Source organism: Sceloporus undulatus, chromosome 2 (assembly GCF_019175285.1).
Source record: "Sceloporus undulatus isolate JIND9_A2432 ecotype Alabama chromosome 2, SceUnd_v1.1, whole genome shotgun sequence".
NCBI classification, from domain to species: domain Eukaryota; kingdom Metazoa; phylum Chordata; class Lepidosauria; order Squamata; family Phrynosomatidae; genus Sceloporus; species Sceloporus undulatus.
The window spans coordinates 107,103,210-107,122,499 of NC_056523.1; the positions used below are offsets into that span (position 1 = coordinate 107,103,210).

Sequence of the window (19,290 nt, forward strand, 5' to 3'; positions counted from 1 at the left end):
TTAAGATACCATACAGTCATTAAAACGGGTATTAAAACACATTAGAGACTGGAGACCAGAGAGATTTCAAATAATAATAATAATAATAATAATAATTGTTTTGTTGTTGTTATTTAACAATTAAAATATTATGATTTAATAATAATACTTTACTGTTATTATTTAATAAGATACCACCCTTTTCATATAATAATAAAAATAGTTGTTTTTTGTTGTTATTTAAAAAGTAAATAATTATTATGATTTAGTAATAATACTTTATATTATAATAATAATATACCACCCTTTTTGTATAATAATAGTTGTTTATTTAACAATTAAACAGTTGTTATGATTTAAGAATACTGTATTATTATTATAAAAATATGTATTATATGAAAAGGGTGGTATATTATTATTGAGGCTGAGAGAGTGATAGAGGCTGAATAAACAGCGCAAACGTGAGTGGTCTCTTGGGGGGAGGAGAGGGGTCTGTGGCAGCCGTTGGGGAATGTGAAGGGGGCGCGCGAGGCCAGGGGAGCTGGCAGCACCATGGCGGTCGTCTTCCTCCTCCTCCTCGTCGTCGGTGTTGAGGCGCCATTAATGGCGGCGGGCGGAGGGTGGGGGAGCGAAGGTAAACCTTGGGGGAGCGAAAGGGCTGCGCTGTGGAGGACCTTGGGTTAAACAAGCGCACAAAAAGGCGGAGAGGGGCCGCTGCTGCCTAAAAGCCCTAAAACCCACACTGTAGAAATAACCCGTTTTGGCAGCGCTTTGGCTATGGAATTCTGGGAGTTGGGAGTTTAACTTGTGAGACAACTCCAGCTCCCAGAATTCCACAGCCTTCGGCCAGACAAAGAGTTACCAGGAATGCTTTATTTAAAAAAAAAAAAAAAAAAGGGGGGGGGGGACAATTAGGAATACAGTACTCTGTGTGTGTGTGTGTGTTTTTTTGTATATATGTGTGTGTGTGTGTGTGTACATATACATACACACAAAGGGTATTCCTAATCGTCTTTTTTGTTTTCTATACAATATATATACTGTATATATATATATATATATATATATATATATATATATATATATATATAAGGGGGGGGGGTTGCAGTGTGCCTTCAAAGTCATTTCTGTCTTATGGTGAACCTTTCACAGGGGTTACTTGGGACGTTTCTTCAGAGGAGGTTTGCCACTGTCATTTTCTGAGGCTGAGAGAGTGTGACTTGCCCATGGCCGAGCTGAGATTTGAACCATGGTCCCCAGAGTCATAGGCCAATGTTCAAATCACTGTGCCACACTTGCTCTCTAGATTAATGGACATTAAAAAGGGAGTTGAAAGATATAGCTGTGTGAGTCTGTAGAAACAGCCCGTAGTGAGATCTTGTAGTGCCTTGGAGACTGACTGACAGAAAGAAGTTGGCAGCATGGGCTTTCCTGGACTCAAGCGCAAACACACCTGAGGAAGTAGACTGAAGTCTAGACAAGCTCATGCTGCCAACTTCTCTTTTTCAGTTAGTCTGAAATGGGCTACTACAAGATCTCTCTACATATTAAAAAGGGTGTTTACTGGAGCTTAAAACAACATAAATACCACACAACATAATAATACTTACATAGTACATATATAAACACCACAAAAACATCACAAGACCAACAACATCATACAAAACCCTCTAATACATCAAAACCATTAATGAGATGTTTTTGCCCTTCTTGTTGAATTTAACTATGTTATTAAAGTGCATTCTATAATATAAATGATTTTTATAGTTATTATCTGCATTTTCCTGTCACTTTCTGTTTAGCTGTGTGAATTTTAAAACGGCAGGTCAACTGACAGAAACCATACATTGTTTTATTCTTAGGCCTCTTAAAAATTTCTAAATGTTTGAATGAATTAGAAGAGTCAATACGAGGAGGTAGATATAGTAGAGGTTGCCCAGGTTGGAAAGGTCACTTTTTGGACTATATTCCCTATAACCAACCCATCAGTCAACATGGATAGTACTGGTTAGAGACTTCTGGGAGTTGTAGTCAAACTAACCTCTGTCGGCATGCAGTTTGTGGAAGTTAATTCCCTGCTGTTGCTTAGAAAAGAAGCTCAGAGTGGATTCTGCATTATATCAGTCTGATACAGCCTTACTGCCCTATCTCTATCCTGTGGTATCCTACTGTAATAGATTTGTAGATTGGTGGTCTACTTAGAATCTAGCGGAGGATCCCACATACCTCACAAATTATACCTCTGGCAGAAGATCCCACACGTTGTTGTTGTTGCTGATGATGATTATGATGTTGCTTTTAACTGCCTTCAGGTCAAGCCATGTCAACCTTTTCTATGTCCTACATCTCTAGGAAATGTTTATTAATAGTCACACCCCTAAAAAGTAACTTTATTTATTTATTTATTTATTTATTTATTTGTATCCCGCCTCTCCCTGTATTGGATTGAGGCAGGTAACAACAAACAAAAACAATAAAATCAAACATGACTATCAATAGATAAAAGCATAGCAGGACATATTAGATCCTAGTTCCCCAATCTCCCTCACACCATAAAATACCATTAAAACCAATTCCCAGTAAAATGGTTAATAAAATAGATTGAGATCAAAGTCCAGTGGCTAAACAGCTAAACAAATGGAGAGTGAAAATTCTGAGGAGATCAGTTTGGGAAGGCCTGCTGGAAAAGATCCGTTTTTATTGCCTTCTTCAAGGCCTCCAAAGATGTTAGATGGCAGATTTCATCCGGCAGGTCATTCCAAATGTCCTCTGGGAAGTCGCCGTCAGTCTAGTTCTCTCTAACTGCAGTAGCTTCTTCCCAGAGGACCTGAGAGTGCGGGAAGGATTGTATGGGAGGAGGCGTTCCCTCAGATAAGCTGGGCCCAAGCCATGCAGGGCTTTATAGGTAATAACCAACACCTTACACAGCGCGCCCGCGTCATACGCGGGCGCGCTTTACATGGCTTGAGCATACGCGCTCAAGCTGTGGGGCACGCGCAGGGCAGAAGGGGCGGCGCGTCCCATTCAATTGAAGGGGCACACGCACCCTTTGCGCCCTGCGTGCCGCCGTGCACGAGCCCCATTGTTTACAATGTGGCTTGAGCATAGGCAGAATTCGCCTTACGCAGAGGGATCTGGAACGGATCCCCGCGTAAGGCGAGGGCCAACTGTACTGTGCCCAGAAGGTAACAGGCAGCCAGTGTAGGGATTTTAAGATAGGTGTAATAGGTTCAAATTTGGAACTCCCTGTCATCAATCTGGTTGCCATATTTTGGACCAATTGCAGCTTCTGAACGTGACATGAGGATTGCCCCATGTAGAGCACATTGCAGAAATCGAGATGAGAGATTACTAGTGAATGTACAACCATTTTTAGGTTTTCCCGTTCCAAGAAGGGTGGTAGCTGGCGAATCAGCCAAAGCTGATAATGGGTGAAGTCGAAGGCTTTCATGGCTGGCATCCATAGTTTTTTGTGGGTTTTTTTGGCTATGTGGCCATGTTCTAGCAGAGTTTCTTCCTGATGTTTTGCCAGCATCTGTGGCTGGCATCTTCAGAGAATGCTTGCCTGGAAAAAGTTGGGTATACTGTATATATGTTGTGTGAACCTGGAATGCAGGGGTGATTTGCATGTGTATTGTTCTGTGCTGATGGCCAGGCTCAGGCTGGCAGGCTAATGCAAATGAGGATTAATGTCTGCTAATTGGTGATCATTATCTGCTGGGAAAGCCCCTGACTCTGAATGGTTTCCCATTTGCATTTGCTGAGTCTGCATTTTGCTATTCCTCAGGACTGGTAGCCAAATTTTGTTCACTTTAAGGGTTTCTTCTTTCCGGTTGAAATTGTCCAGGTGTTTTGTGGATTTCAATGGCTTCCCTGTGCGTCCTGACATGGTCGTGGTTGGCATGGTCCAGAACTTCAGTGTTTTCAAACAGTATTTTATGCCCAGGATGGTTTGTGGCATGTTCTGTTACTGCTGATTTTCCTGGCTGGCCCAGACTGCAGTGTCTCTCGTGTTCCTTGATTCTTGTTTGCACACTGCATTTGGTGGTCCCTATGTAGACTTGTCCGCAGCTGCATGGTATGCGGTAAACTCCTGTGGCTGTGAGAGGGTCTCTGTGGTCCTTGGCTGGGCGAAGCATTTGCTGGATTTTCTTCGTCGGTTTGTAAACCATTTGAAGGTTGTGCTTCCTCGCCACTTTGCCTCTTCTGTCTGTGACTCCTTTGATGTATGGTAAAAATACCTTCCCTTTGGGTGGCTGCTTGTTTTCACTCCTCTGGGTTTTCCTGGGCCTGGCAGACCTTCTGATGTCTGAGCTTGAATAACCATTAGCCTGTAGAGTCCGGTTCAAGTATAATGGGTGATAATGGGTGCTCCTGGCTGTCACATCCCCCTGGGATGACAGCTGAAGTGACGAGTCACATTTGAAGATGAAGAAGTCTAATTTCTAAGTTTTGAACCACAATTTGAGCCACATACAATACTGCCGGTGAACAAAATGCTTAAAACAATAAGCTTTTAACTCGGTGAGTAAAATTTCAATCTAAATCAAGCAATCAGATTCTAATTTATTCAGAAAAAAATTGACTGTTGACTTGTGACTCTTCACTCAAGGACACAGCCCACTTTTGTCACATCCCCTGAAATCCCATCTTGCACCCCCAGGGGTCGTGGCACCCCAGGTTGGGAACTCCTACTCTATTTCAGTAGTTCTCATCCTTCCTAATGCCACAACCCTTTAATACAGTTCCTCATGTTGTGGTGACTCCCAATGGATAGAGGAGCGGTGTATCGGTTCGTAAGACTGAGAAATATGTGTTTTCCGATAGAATTAGGTGACCCCAGTGAAAGGGTCGTTCGACCCCCAAAGGGGCTATGACCCACAGGTTGAGAACTGCTGCTCAAGTGGTATCGCCTGTGCATACATCTGTATTATCTTAGTGAAAAACAGTCCAATTTATTATACATATTTTGGAGATATGTTTGAACCTGAACTGAGCCCCCCTTCCCGGTTGTAAAAACTCCTTGGTATCCAAAAATAAAGGAATCTAAATCTCCACTACATGTTATTAAAAACCTCTAAACTAGAAAATTCCCCCCAAAGACTGCTGGATTGTAAGTGTCCTAAGAATTGTAATGTCAGTGTTTCAGTAGTATCTAATTTATGTTCTTAGCTCAGCATAACTCATTTCGATCTATGTGAGTGAGGGCATAAATCTGAAACAAGATGCTTTATTTTCTTTTTGTTATTGATTGATAAAATTAAATGTGTCCATTTGTCTCCATTAAGTGTCTTATCTATTCTAGAAGCTAAGACTAGGTGTCCTTTTGGGCACATAACTATTACTTAAAAAGGCCTTGTGGTTGTTGGAACTAAGGGTGCTGGAGATATACAATGGTTTCTCTACATCTTGTGCATATCTTCCTATGAAGGTAATTAACCTTTAAAGAAGTAAAAAACAACACAGAATCTGCAAAGTAACTCTGTTGTTAACTGCCATTAAGTCAAATCGACATCAACATATGGCAATCCTATGAATGCTAAACCTCCAAATCATCCTATCTTCAACAGCCCTGCTCAGGTCTTGCAGACTCAGGACTGCAACTTCCTTGACTGAGTCTATCCATCTGGAATGCTATCTTCCTCTTTTTCTAATGTCTCCTGTCTTATCATGCCTTTCCTAATGAGTCATTTCTTCTCATGATATGGCCAAAGTATAACAGTCTCATGTGAAGTCAAAGGCTTTCACGGCCAGCATCCATAGGATTTTTGTGGGTTTTCCTTCAGAGAAATGAATATGCCAGCCACAGATGCTGGTGAAATGTCAGGAATAAAGCCACAAAAAACTAACAGTCTTAGTTTAATCATCTTGACTTCTAAGGAGAATTCAGGCCTGATTTGCTTTAGGGTCCATTTATTAATCTTTTTAGCCATTCATGGTATCCATAGAACTCATCTCCAGTACCCTATTTCAACTTATTTTCTTTTCTTCCTATTAGCTTTCTTCACTCTCCAGCTATTACAGTCATACACCGATATTAGAAATATGATGGTTTGGGCACTCATAACTTAAGTTTTTGATGATAAATCTTTGCACTTCAAGATCTTGTCTAGTTCTTTCATAGCTGCTCTTCCTAGTATTATTCTGATTTTTTGACTGTAGTTTCAATTTTGATTAATGACTAGCCAAGGTATGGGAAATTTTGAAGTATTTCAGTGTCTTCATCAGCATTAAAGTTATATAAATCCACTGTGGTTATTATTTTTGCTTGTTTTTTAAATGTTCAACTGTAAACCTGTCTTTGCACTTTCTTCCTTGACTTTCAGTAGTCTGTTTGAAATCTGAGCTGTTGTCTGCTAGTTCTATGGTGTCATCTGCATATTATAAAATGTTTATGTTTCCTGTATCTTTCATGCCTCCTTCCTCCAAATCTAATCCTGCTTTTCGTATGGCATGTTCAGTGCACAAGCTAAAGAAATGGGATGATAAACTAAAGGCTTTCCTGACCCCTTTGCCAAGTGGAAACTATCCCATTTCTCCATATTCTGTTCTGATTATTGCCTCTTTTATGCATCAGGACAGAAAATTTTGTAGCATATTCCATATTTTTCAAAATCTCTACATAATCAAAGGCTTTGGTATATTCTATAAAGCACACACTGATTTTCCTCTGAAAACCTTTGGTGCTCTGCATTATGCAATGTATGTTTGCATTATGATCCCTATACCTCTCTCCTATATCTGTTCATATTTGTCCTCTGGAAAGTCAGAGAACTTCTGGGTAGTAAAGAAGAACTTCATATTCTGCTCCTGTTTTTGACACAACCTATGAAAAGGTATTATTTATTATTATTATTAACTTTTATTTATGAAGCGCTATAAATTTACACAGTGCTGTACATGCAATCTTTTTAGTTAGATGGTTCCCTGCCCTCGGGCTTACAATCTAAAAAGACATGACACAGAAGGAGAAGGGAGTGGTGGAGGGAAAGGGTAAGAGGTCCAGCAGTTCCTCTCTACCTCTGAGGCCTGGACCAAGGCAGATGGACTGGAGGGAGGGCTTGGCTTCAAAATGGAAATCCAGCCGATTAAGTGAACCTTCTTTAGTTGTGGTTTAAGTCAATCTTTGTTTTCATTTTTGTTTTCTTCCCTTTTTCTTTAAAGGCAATCTTAATCAGCGTGTAAGGGCTTTGGACCTTCAAGGCATAAGTGGGCATTAATAATAATAATAATAATAATAATAATAATAATAATAATAAATCATTTATTTGTAGCCCGCTTTTCCTGGGTAGATCAAAGCGGTACATGGTTGTATACAATATACAAATTGTAACAACAATCAATCAATACATCAATATAAAAACAATTAAAACAAGGTTAAAAAATACAAGCTAAAACATACAGACTAGCTGACTCAAAAGTGCATGTGAAGTGTGCAGTGGGGAGATAACAGATATCTGCATAAAGAAAAGAGAACTTCATTTAGTTAGACTATTACAATTAACAACCTTTTCCCCCTACATCTACAGACAGGTTCAAACTGCACTGTCCTCAGGCTTCCTGCTGGCATTACTGGAATGGAAACTGTTATTGCATTGAAGCAAATCAAAAGGGAACTTGGACGGAAGCATTAAGGTTTTGTAAAAAATATAGATATACAGAATTAGTAACATTCACTAGTTCTGAGGAAAAAGTAAGTTGTATATGTCTAAGTTTATATAAATGTAATTTCTGTAAACCTGAGTAGGATTAATAATTCTTTTAGACATACATCCACTTTTTTGTGTGATGCTTGTTTTCTTCCTCACTATTCCTTAAATCTACTGTATTAGTTAAAAACCTATTGCAAAATTTGTAGATATACATTTTGTAGCAGTAGGCCAGATAGTGCTATTTTGAGCTATATAAGTGTAATTTATAAAATATGAAATACCTAGAATGTAATTTTTTGCAAAATACTGTACTGCTTTAGTCAAACATTGGCCCAACGCAGACGGGTGGCAAGGAGCAGCCTCTGCTTGCTTGTCTTGTGTTTTACTGATGTTAGTCTCAGGGAGTTATGCTCCTGCTCATTTCATTTCATTGAGCGCTTTTCTCTACAAATTGCTAAAGGAAGCTACCTTTAGACTCCTTTCAGTTCTATGTTTTTAAATTAATATTATGTAAAGTTTAATTCTATAGCCAGTTCAATATTATTTTAATCTTACACTTTCTGTGTTTTTGGCTATATTTGATTTTACTTGTAGTTTTTTTTATTTTGTAATCCACCTTGAGTCACACTCTTGAGCAGGGGTAGGCAACCCTTTTGAGCCGGGGGCTGGGTAGCTGTCCCTCAGACAACTGGGGGGCCGAAGCCAAAAAATAAATAATTTTTAAAAAATTAAATAAATAAATAAACCGGGACAAATGTAGGACAAAATTTTCAAATGGAGGGCACTTTTTAATAAAAAATGGAGGACACGTGAAAAAATTTGCTGATTTTTAAAAAAATGTTCAGATAAATGCATGTTTCTGAGGCTTCTATAGACAATTGCCCCCCAAAGGCCCCGGCGGCAAGACTGGGCTGGGGCCGGTCCCAAGGCCTCGCCGGGCCACATCCGGCCCGCGGGCCGCAGGTTGCCTACCCCTGCTCTTGAGGAAAAAGTGGGATATAAATAAAGTGATGGATTGATTCTTTGACTCTCTCTTAATTGGCCCTATCTTCTCCTTCCTAAAAGCCGGCTAATATCCCAGGTAACTACTGCAATCCAACATAATTCAGGGCCAATTCCAACTATGAGTTGTTAACTCAGATTTGTCCACCTCACTGAGGAAAATGCGAGGAACCAGAACTTCCAGATTTATTGAATTTATATTCTACTTTTATCGCAAGATGGGATTTTAGTCTCGGTTCTCTCATAAGAGATCACAACATTTCATATAAACTGGGAACATTAATGTCTTCAGAAATATCTAGAATACAATGCAAGTAGATAAGAAGGATAAACCTAGATTATTTGAGATTTGAGATCTGAATGATCAAGCTTTTTCTCTGATGTTTGTCCAAGAAATCCACTTAAATTGTCTCCCCCCACCACCACAGGACTGGATTTTAGACTTACCTTTGGATGATTTTTGGATTGGATTGAATAATTTGGAAGCAACAGACCACTTTTCATGGTCTGAAGGAACCCAAGCAAATATGAGCCTCCCTTGGTAAGACGTTCATATGAAAAGCACTTGTATTGTCACAGATTCACTCAAATGCTTTCACCAACTTTGAGTTTGTGAAATCTGTTTTCTTTTTTCTTTTTATATTTTATATATTTTTTTATTAGAATGATGAGATCTATCAACCAGAGCCAGAAACAAAATATTGACTCAAGAAACAAAGTAATTTATTTAATGTAGACCATGAATAACTTGATATGATATATGTCAATGATTTACCATAGTATTATACACATCTGGCTAATGGAATGTGCTCAAGAATTTCAGAAGAAAACCTATGCTTCGGATTACACCAAAACCTTTGCTCATGAAAAACTGGATCTTTGTGAAAGGCCAAAACATGTGATTGTTTGAGGGGTGTCACCTATCCACTGGACAAAAGGGCACTGTCAGGACAAAATATGGATAAACAGGTTGATCTCTATTTGCAAGGGAATCCTGCAAGGGTGCATCCTGTCACTTTAATTTGTATTAAGAACATCTAATGTGGAAAGCAGGATTAGACTGGGGAGAAGGAGGTGTGAAAACTGAAGGAAAAACACACAGAGAAGAAGATTACACAGATATTACTGACAGAAACAACAAACATTTGAAATGACTACTGATGACAGTTAAGGAGAAAAGTGCAAAACACAGGGGTGCAGTAGAATATCAAGAAGATAAAGCTAATGACCACAGAAGGTTTACATAATGTTAAAATAAATGGTGAAGATTTCCCATACATTGGCTGTCATAAATCAAAATGGAGAAGAGTACAAGAAATCAGAAGAAGAAGACTAGAGCCCAAAGCAGACGGGCCAAATAAAGCACCTTCTGGTTGTGCCAAGCCACAAAAAGCCAGCCTAAAAAGGAGTTGATTTAGATTGACTCTTGGCCTGTGCAGCTTGGGACTGTGGTGGCAGCCCGCTTTGGGAGCTGACCATATGGTTGCTGCAGTACTAGCTCGATTTGGGCTGGAACGGCCTCTGGCTGCTCCTTCTTGCCTGTCTGCTTCACTCCTTAGATTTGGAAGGGAAATGCTGAAGGAACTTGATGAGATCCTGAAGTGAAGGATATATAATTGAATACCCAAGTCAGGATCTGATTGCTGTGTAAGGATGTGAAAGTTGTACTGTGAAGAATGGCAGGAAAGAAATGAGCTAATTTGAAATGTTCGGAAGGAGAGTTCTTTGGATACCATGTGCCTCCAAAGAGACAAATGAATGATTCTGAGAGCAAATAAAGTCTGAACTCTCACTAGGAGCCAAGATAACCAAACTGAAGCTATCATACTTTGGTCACATCAAGTGATGAGATTACTCTTGGTAAAGAAGGCAATGCTCAATAAACTTGGAGGCAATGGGGAAAATATAAAACTGCAATACAAATGAATTGAATCCACCAGGAAAGCTATGCCCTGAGTTTGTAAGACTTGTGTTAATAAAAGGGCCTCTTGGAGGTCTCTCATTCTTAGGGTTAAAATAGGTTTAGGCTAACTTGACACTACATAACTAACTAAAATTGGCTAGGACGCTGCAGCAAAGACCTGGTTAAAAACAACCAGATAGTGCTGTAGTTTTACAGATGGGGGAATACAGGTTGAGAAATAAGCAATTAGCACAAGACCAGCCATGGCACAGAGTTTTTAAAAATCTTCTTCCCACTAAAGCAAGAAACATTTGGAAATCTACCAGTAAATATGAGGTATATTTTACCTAGGGATGCATGGCTTGGAAGGTTAGCAGATCAATGCCTGAGTGCTGGTTGATGGGGTGAGTTCCCGTCACTAGTCCCAGCTTCTACCAATCTAGCAGTTCGAAAGCATGCCAGTGCAAGTAGATAAATAGGTACCACTTTGGTGGAAAGGTAACAGTATTTGGTGCAGTCATGCTGGCCACATGACCACCGGAGTCATCTTTGGACAGCGCTGGCTCTTCGGCTTAGTAACAGAGATGAGCACCGCCCCCTATGCCCCCCATTACGACTAGACATTCATATCAAAGGACTACCTTTACCTTTATATTTTACCTGCAAACATGTGCACACGCCTACATGTTTTTTTCCCTAATGTTTCTGTTTGGTTAGTCACTCTTACATAAATGATGTTAGGTTTTTTCCTCTCCTTGAGCAGATCTGTGAATAAACTATAGAAAATAATTAAGAAATCCAGGAATTTAGTTTGCCTGTGAAAAATAGAAGCAGAATATAGTAGAAAAGAGAATTGGTGCCCTTTGCAATTGGTCTTAGTTCATATGAGATTTTTTTTTTAATTAATGCAATATAGCTATATGGAAACTCATAGAACAAAGGCCTATGGTATGCAACTGAATGCTAGATTTGGGTAGGCAGCAGCAATGTAAGAAGACTGATTTTTGCTGTAACCTGAGAGGTCTTCTCTGTGGCATATGAAAAATAGAAAATTGCCTGAGCCCCAGCTCTGACTTGTAAGCTTAGTAGTGCAATATGCTGCTGGGTTATCATTATAGGAAATGATTGCAGTCATTCATATTACCAGAGGATTTTAAAAAGGTTTTAAATGCCAAAGAGTATTGTCAGCTTTAGGTAGTAGAGGGGAGCTGAGAGTTAGGCACTGTACTAGAAATCAGAAATTGAAGAGCACACTAGAGCCATTAAGGCAGTTTGTACATGTTGAGTGATCTCTCACCTCACACACACACTTGTTGTTATCTGCCTTCAAGTTATTTCAAACTTATAGCAACCCTAAGGCAAACCTATCATTGGGTTTTCTTGGCAAAATTTGTTCTTAGAGCATTTGTCTTTGCCTACCTTTAAGGCCAAGAGTGTGTGATTTGGCCAAGGTCAATCAGTGGGCTTTTATGGCTGATCAGGGATTCAAAAACTGGTCATACCTTATATTTGAAGTCATGTAGATATCATTATTGCAATAGTGTCTCCATAATTTTCTCTCCTTATTTTGTTTTATTACAACTGAACTGAAAAGGCTTCAGCTATCTCACCCAATCCAGGAAAATACTGTGTATTGTGTGAAAATTTCCAAACGCAGCTTGGTTGGTTTGCACTGTAATAAAAAAGCCCACTGGATCTGCAAACGAAATACTGGTGAGTATGCTTTCTATACTTGACTTTAATCCCTTGATGAATGGTAAGATTAATTAGACAGGAAAATGATTTTTTTCCTCAGTTACATAGTACTGAATTTTCTCACTTGCTGAGACCTGTAATTTGCAAATGGTATCAGATTAGGCATTCTATGCTTTTCACTTACACTCACGGCCTATTCCCTCCCCTTTCTTTAGAAATAAGTTTTAGTAAGTGTTATATCTATGGCATTTTAAGTTCTTCAGTCAAAGCCGTCAAATTGTTATTTATTTCTTTTATAAAATATCCCATCCTATATCTAAAGGTTTCAGGGTAGGGAAACATAACATTGATTTGTCCAATTTAAAGCAGTTTAGTATAGACTTAATCTCTAGACTGGGAATTGTAGTTTATTACGGTACCAGGGCAGACAGAGAAGGCTAAATGGTTCACAAAACTACAGTTCCCAGAATTCCTTAGCATTGAGCCAGGGCAGTTAAAGCGGTCTCAAACTTGATTATTTCTGCAGTGTGTTTAGACCTTAAAACAGTAAAACAATTGTTTAAACAAATGAATAGTGTATTTTAAAATTCAACCAGTAAAAACATGACCATTTAAACCAGGTAAAACAGTTTAGGACAATTTAAAATCATGCACATTACAGGTTTGGAGGAAATCAATTAGCTCCCAAAAGCTTTAATAAAAAGCCATGTTTTACTTGGTGCTGTAACAACACCAGTATTCACCAATTGGGCTTCTGAGGAAAAGCTATTCCACAACCAGGGTATCACAGCAAAAAAGTCCTCCTCTCACATTATATTGTTTCCACTTCTGCAGCACAGAAGGTGGCCCTTATAGGAAATGTCAAACCTCAGATGAGGTGTATATATAGGGAAAGGCACTCTCCGAAGCAATTTAGGGCTTTGAATATCATCACCAGTCCCTTGATTTCCGATTAGAAACATATCAGCAATCAGCGCAACTAGTTTAAATCTCTTGTAGCATGGTTTCTGTGCAATGTTCTTTTCAGTAGTCCAGCTGTTGAATTTTTTTCTGGATGCAGCTTTTGAATCATCTCCAAGGAAAGACCCACACAGACTGCATTATAGTTATCTAATTAGAATGAACTACTATGGATGGATTATCCCTTCCCAGGAATGTCCATAGCAGGCAGATATCTGAAGCTGGTGCTAGGCACACTGAATCGCAGTCCATGTTGGCCTTCAGTTACAGTGATGATTCTAGGGATACACCCAAGTATCCACTTGATCTCTAGGGAGGAGTGCAGCTCCATCCAGAACAGGTAAATTACCATTTCCCAGAAGCACTAGCCCATAGGCCATCCATATCAGGATTCAGTTTCAACAAGTTAACATTCAACTAAAATGAATGAAAATCAACTTTAAATCCATCAAACAGACAAGAGAATTATGGAACATGATACAGTGACTTGTCAGTTCAACTCATCTCAGTAAATATGTAAAAATATGTTCCTTCAAGAGTGCTTTAGTTGTGTGTTCCTACCTGGTAAGGAATTGGATAAGATCGTCATTGTGGTCCCTTCCAACTCTAAGATGATGTGAGTCTATGAATAATTTCATTTTATCAATCCAGTTTGTCAATGCTTATGTTATTCCAGTGCCAAGCCTAACATGGCTTTTTATTAAATCTTTTGGGAGGGGTCTAATTGGTTTTATCCAAATCTGCATATGGGTTTTGATTTTGAACTTTTTAATTAATTTGTTTTCACCTGTCATACTGTCTAATTTGATTTTATTCAATTTAAATTATTTTCAGTTTAAAAATAATTGTTTTATATTATTGGTTAAACTGATTTTATCGTATGCTGTACTAAAATCTTATGAAATATAGGTTTAGTATCGGCATAAATAAATAAATAAATAAATAATAAAACTTTATTTTTACCCTGCCTCTCTATCAAAAAGACAATCGAGGTGGTTTACAATTTTAAAAATCCATACAATAAAAATAAATAAAGCAGTGACTGCTAGTGGCACTACCTATGTATAGCTTATTTTAGCTGGCTGCATTGGAGCATGAATTTTTTTCCTATTATAGATGTCGATCGGTATCAAGAGCATGTAGGAAAAGTGCTTCTGTCACCACCAGGCTCTCCATCTCAAGTACATGCAGATTTAATTTCTGCGAAGGTAGCATGTTTGGAGCTTAGGGAACAGTGTACAGGAATCAGTGTCTGGAATAAAGCCTATGCACTTGCCAGAGGAACTGTCTTGATAAAAAGTGAGGAGCGCCAGTCTGCAGCATATGTCAAATCAGGTAGGCAGAACATTCCTTTAGTTTCCAGCTCACATATTCCTGCATTATGTGACACCCTGACCCTTACCATTTGCAATGTGGGAGGGAGGCTGAACTTCTGAAAGATGTAATACGAATGTGAGTGAATGCATCTTAAATGAAATGGAGAGACAAGTTTCTCTGTGGAATTAAATAAAAGTGGTAACTAAAATTCTGCATGAATGAATTTAGATAACATATACTAGTTATTATTATAATTTTTCTGGTGATGTGATAGGTGACTGGGAGAGCCTGGTGTAGTGAAGTGTGGAATTAAATGATGTCATTATTTGTCGACAGGAAGGGGAGTATCTGTGAAAGAACAAGTTAGACTTCTTGTTACCTCACAAATATTCAGCTCTGACAAAGAGCCCTCCTCCTGACCACCATCTTTAGGGGGAGAGAGGCAGTCCAGCAACAACAGGCCTCGCCTGGAAGACAACATTCTTTTTAAATTAATATCAATAATTTTTAAAAAAATATTTTGATTGTACTTTGTATTTGTCATTTTTTTACTTGTACACCGCTATGATCAAAGCGGAATAGCGGTCTATAAATAACACTTATTATTATATTATTATTATTATAGCTTCCATCTCAAAACTACAGTTTAATACAGGGTACATGCATTCACATGGAAAATGGGGAATTAAACTGTCCTTCGCTTGGATTTTCTTTAAATCAGTACTGTAGGAATAATGATAACATTTCCCATGAATCAAGAGCCTATAGATTCATAAGAGTATTAAAATTACCTTGCAAGATTGGCCTTGAATGTATCTAGGCCAGATCCCACTGATGCTCAAAAGGAGAACGTGAAGGTGACATTTTATCCTATTGTGTTTATGGAATTTGTCAGTGAGAGCCTATGAACTTTAAGACTTATGTAGTTACATCTAGTAGCTGTTAACAGACATACCCAATTTCCCTTTTATTTAAATTTGGATTATTGATAGTATATCTCAAAAGAGTTTTGTGTGAATGAATCATGAATAAATTACTAAAATATTTGAAAGGAATTATGAAGAATAAACATTAATGATGCTATCACATTTTCTTTCTTTTTTGTAGATTGCTCCTTTGGCTACTTTGGAGTAAATTGTTCCTCTGTTTGCAATAGATGCTATGGTGATGAACTGTGCAATCCTTACACAGGAACTTGTGAAAACTTTCATTCATGCAGAGCTCAGGACTCACCTGCTGTTTGTGAGCAAGGTATTAAAACAACAACCTGCCTGTGTGGGTGGGTAAGTTGGGAAAAGACAGAAGGAAACACTTTATGTAACGCAAAATGAAATGTAAACAATTGGAGCTCCCTAGAGTAGTGCCAATAATAGTATTCCTATAGTGTTTTCCTAAGTGTCCACCCTGTACTTTGCCTCATTTTTTCTTATATGTAACAACTGACATTATTAAGAGTGAAACAGACCACCCAAAAATGACAGATTGGGGTTGCTGCAGCAACTGCACGCCGTGGTCCTAATCTGGCTATTTGCCAGTGCAAAAAGAAGCGACAGAAAGCCTTGTTTGAGCTGGCAAAAAGCCAGCTTTTCTGCTCTGACACGGCTTTGCAACACTCCTGGGGCATGCAGCATCTAAACACTGCCCTGCTGGAGTACCATAAAGCAGCTGCTGTGTAAATGGCCAGGTGGCATGACACCGGTTTCCTGCCGGCTTGTTGGCATGCGTTGTGCATATGCCACGCCCACTAGCTGCCAGGAAGCCAGCTTTTTTTGCTGGTCTATTCTGGCCCTTATTTTCATATTAATAGCTGCCTGAGTGTCTTCAAAAAAATTGGATTAAAAAAATACAAATGTGAAGAACAGGGAAAAAGAGAATGAAGAAATACATACTGCAGAAATAATCTAGTTTGACACTACTCTAATTGTCCTGGCTCAATGCTCGGGAATCCTGGGACTTTAGTTTTGTGAGACATTTAGCCTACCTTAGAGGTCTTTAAACAGAGGCTGTATGGCCATCTGTCGGGGATGCTTTGATTGAGAGTTTCCTGCATGGCAGGGGATTGGACTGGATGGTCCTTGTGGTCCAGACCTACATGGCTTAGGTCCAGACTACATGCAGGAGTGCCTCCTTCCATATAATCCACCCCGCACACTTCGGTCCTCTGGGAAGAATCTACTACAACCTAAGAAGACTAGGTTGTCTGCTGCTCCCAGGCTCTGGGATGACCTGCCAGACGAGATTGGTCATTTTACCACCTTGGAAGCCTTTAAAAAGGCAGTCAACACAGATCTCTTCCAGCAGGCCATCCCAGGTCAGCCTCTTTGACCTGCCTGCCCCTGCTACTACTATTTCTGTTGCAGTTGTTTCTACTGCTCCTAACATTGATATTGACATTGGTACTGATATCACCATCTCTGCCCCCTCTCTCCTATAGGATAGCCTCTCCTGCACCCACAAGTTTTTTTCTTTTGCTTTTATGCTTTTACGATTGAGGGGAGGGCTGGATTTTTGGGATCTGTCTTTTTAATTGTAATTTTAATTGTATGCTGTATCATTTTACTGTTGTGATCCACTTTGATTCCCTGTGAAAAAGTGGAACATAAATAAATTTTAACTATATTATTATTATTATTATTATTATTATTATTATTATTTCTGCAGTGTGTTTTGGATCTATATGTGCACAATTGCATTTTCTTGAAACTGACATGTATAAAACATATGTTTATTCATAACTAAAACTATCAAATTTTCTGACCATTGATAGAATGAATGATAAGGGTTTAACAACAGTCAAATCAGATAGGATTCAACCATATTGACCATAACTAAAATTCCAAATTGTACAATAGATTTTAAATGGAGAACATTTGCGTCTATAAATGTCAAAATTAATATGCTGTAACAGGTTCCAACCAACAGTGTAATCACTGAAGATGTCTGTATCAAATGCCACAAGGAACATTATCTGCTTAGCATTGCAACATTTAGTTAAAATAGTAACTTTTTTAAAAAAAAACTTCTTTTTTGATCAGCTTTGCACAGTGAATGGTGTCCACATTTTCCTGGCTGGAAATACTGGAGAGGCAACTGTTATTACTTCAGTACTGAGCCTAAAGCCAGCTGGATAGATGCTCGGAAACAGTGTAGAAGATTCAGAAGTACAGACCTCTTATGGATTGAGAGCCAAAGTGAAATGGTACGGATACATTTTGTGAGGAAGGGCAGATAATGTGGATTTGGGGCTGATGCTCAAATTTATATATGACTGTGTACCTTGGAATAACTACTAGAAAAGCAAAATTTGTAAATTAATGTAAATGGCAACTGTTTTTGTTTGTTTTTAAAATCAAAACTCACTTTGGCCATCAGTTTTATTATTTCTTAATATCTTCACTGTCACTGCAACAATTCTATGTTGAACTTCTTGCAGATCATCTATTTGGCATCCATAACAGCTTCAAAGGTCATACTTCTAATGTAAATGCCCTTACTGTGTATATTATAAAAGATACACATTATTAAGTTCCCCAGCGAAAGTTCTTAATTTTGGCTTCCAGGTCTGACATACATTAGTATTATTGTTGCAGCCTCATTTTTTGGTCTCTTAAATATATTGTGGATGTCCATGGATGCTTTACTGGGAAACTTTTCCATACTGGCTCACTTTTCACCTCTTCTCCACACTCTAATACAGAATCCTCTGATCCTTTTCATGAAGTTTTGATAATATGTTTTAGGATGCCTCCTTATCTGTAATACAGGTCAGAGAGCCCCTTCTGATCTGGCTTTCACAAATCTAGTAATGGCAGGAAAGTCCAATCTTTATCTGTTTTTCTGTCCATTCATATCTCCAAATGTTGACATCAAACTACCTCTCCTACTCCCTACCATGCCTTTTTTTAGAAATTGCTGATAATTGCACTTTCTATGCTCAGAGCGACTTATGTTAGTGTGTGTGTGGGGGGGGGGGAAGGGGGCTGCTGGCTCCTTTTAGAATGCCTTGCTTGCTTCCAGTGCTTCTGGCACTTTAGAAGGACCAGAAACTGTGCTTTCTTTGCTTGGAGGAGGAGAGAAGGTGCAACTTCTGCTCTGAACTGGAAAAGCATGGCTATCATGTCAGGGGATGATGAAACTGGCTCTCAGACTCTCCAACCATGTCTACTCCTGCATTAAAGGAAAGTACTTTTTTGTGTGTATGTGCCTTCAAGTCACCTCTTATAGCAACCCCACAGATTTCATAAGGTTTTTTTTTAAGGCAAGGAATACCCAGAGTTGATTTTGTTAGATCCTTCCTCTGAAATATAGTGAACAACACTTTCTCTCCTTTATTTTGGCAGGACTGGATATTCTCTTCCAATTCATCTGATATTTTGTGGACTGGATTGAACAGCAGGAAACAAAACTCTATATGGGTTTGGTCAAATATAAAATCTGCAGCTAAAGAATTAAACTGGTACTGTTCATTTTATTTTCTAGATGTTGAAAATTTTCACAGCTGTAGTTCACTCTTGCTGTTGAGAATCAGATTCTGACTCACACAATATTTTTCATTTGTTGAACTCCTCTTGGAAATCTGTCTTGATCCTTATTATGAATGCATAAACACCAGAGTTATGGTACTGTGCAGTGACTTCCATCCCAGTCTGCACAGTCTCCACTTAGCAGGCAACAGTTGCTGTGATAAATGGAGTCTGTTCCCCTGGCAATTGGGAAGCAGCTAACTGACATTCTCACCCACTCCTGAGAGTGATCTCTGGTGTGACAGGCAGAAGCAAGGTT

General features: G+C 38.8%; 1 protein-coding gene across 1 annotated transcript in view; it reads left to right on the top strand.

Moving 5' to 3' along the window:
* Window positions 1-498: 498 nt before the first annotated feature.
* Window positions 499-19,290, top strand: part of LOC121920386 — a 97,381-nt gene continuing 78,589 nt past the window's right edge. The window contains exons 1-8 of the mRNA XM_042447520.1: window positions 499-613; window positions 7,509-7,672; window positions 9,062-9,174; window positions 12,131-12,249; window positions 14,308-14,526; window positions 15,616-15,759; window positions 17,544-17,707; window positions 18,849-18,964. Coding sequence (XP_042303454.1) covers window positions 532-613; window positions 7,509-7,672; window positions 9,062-9,174; window positions 12,131-12,249; window positions 14,308-14,526; window positions 15,616-15,759; window positions 17,544-17,707; window positions 18,849-18,964 — 1,121 coding nt within the window. The 5' untranslated portion in view covers window positions 499-531. The remainder of the gene's footprint in view (window positions 614-7,508; window positions 7,673-9,061; window positions 9,175-12,130; window positions 12,250-14,307; window positions 14,527-15,615; window positions 15,760-17,543; window positions 17,708-18,848; window positions 18,965-19,290) is intronic.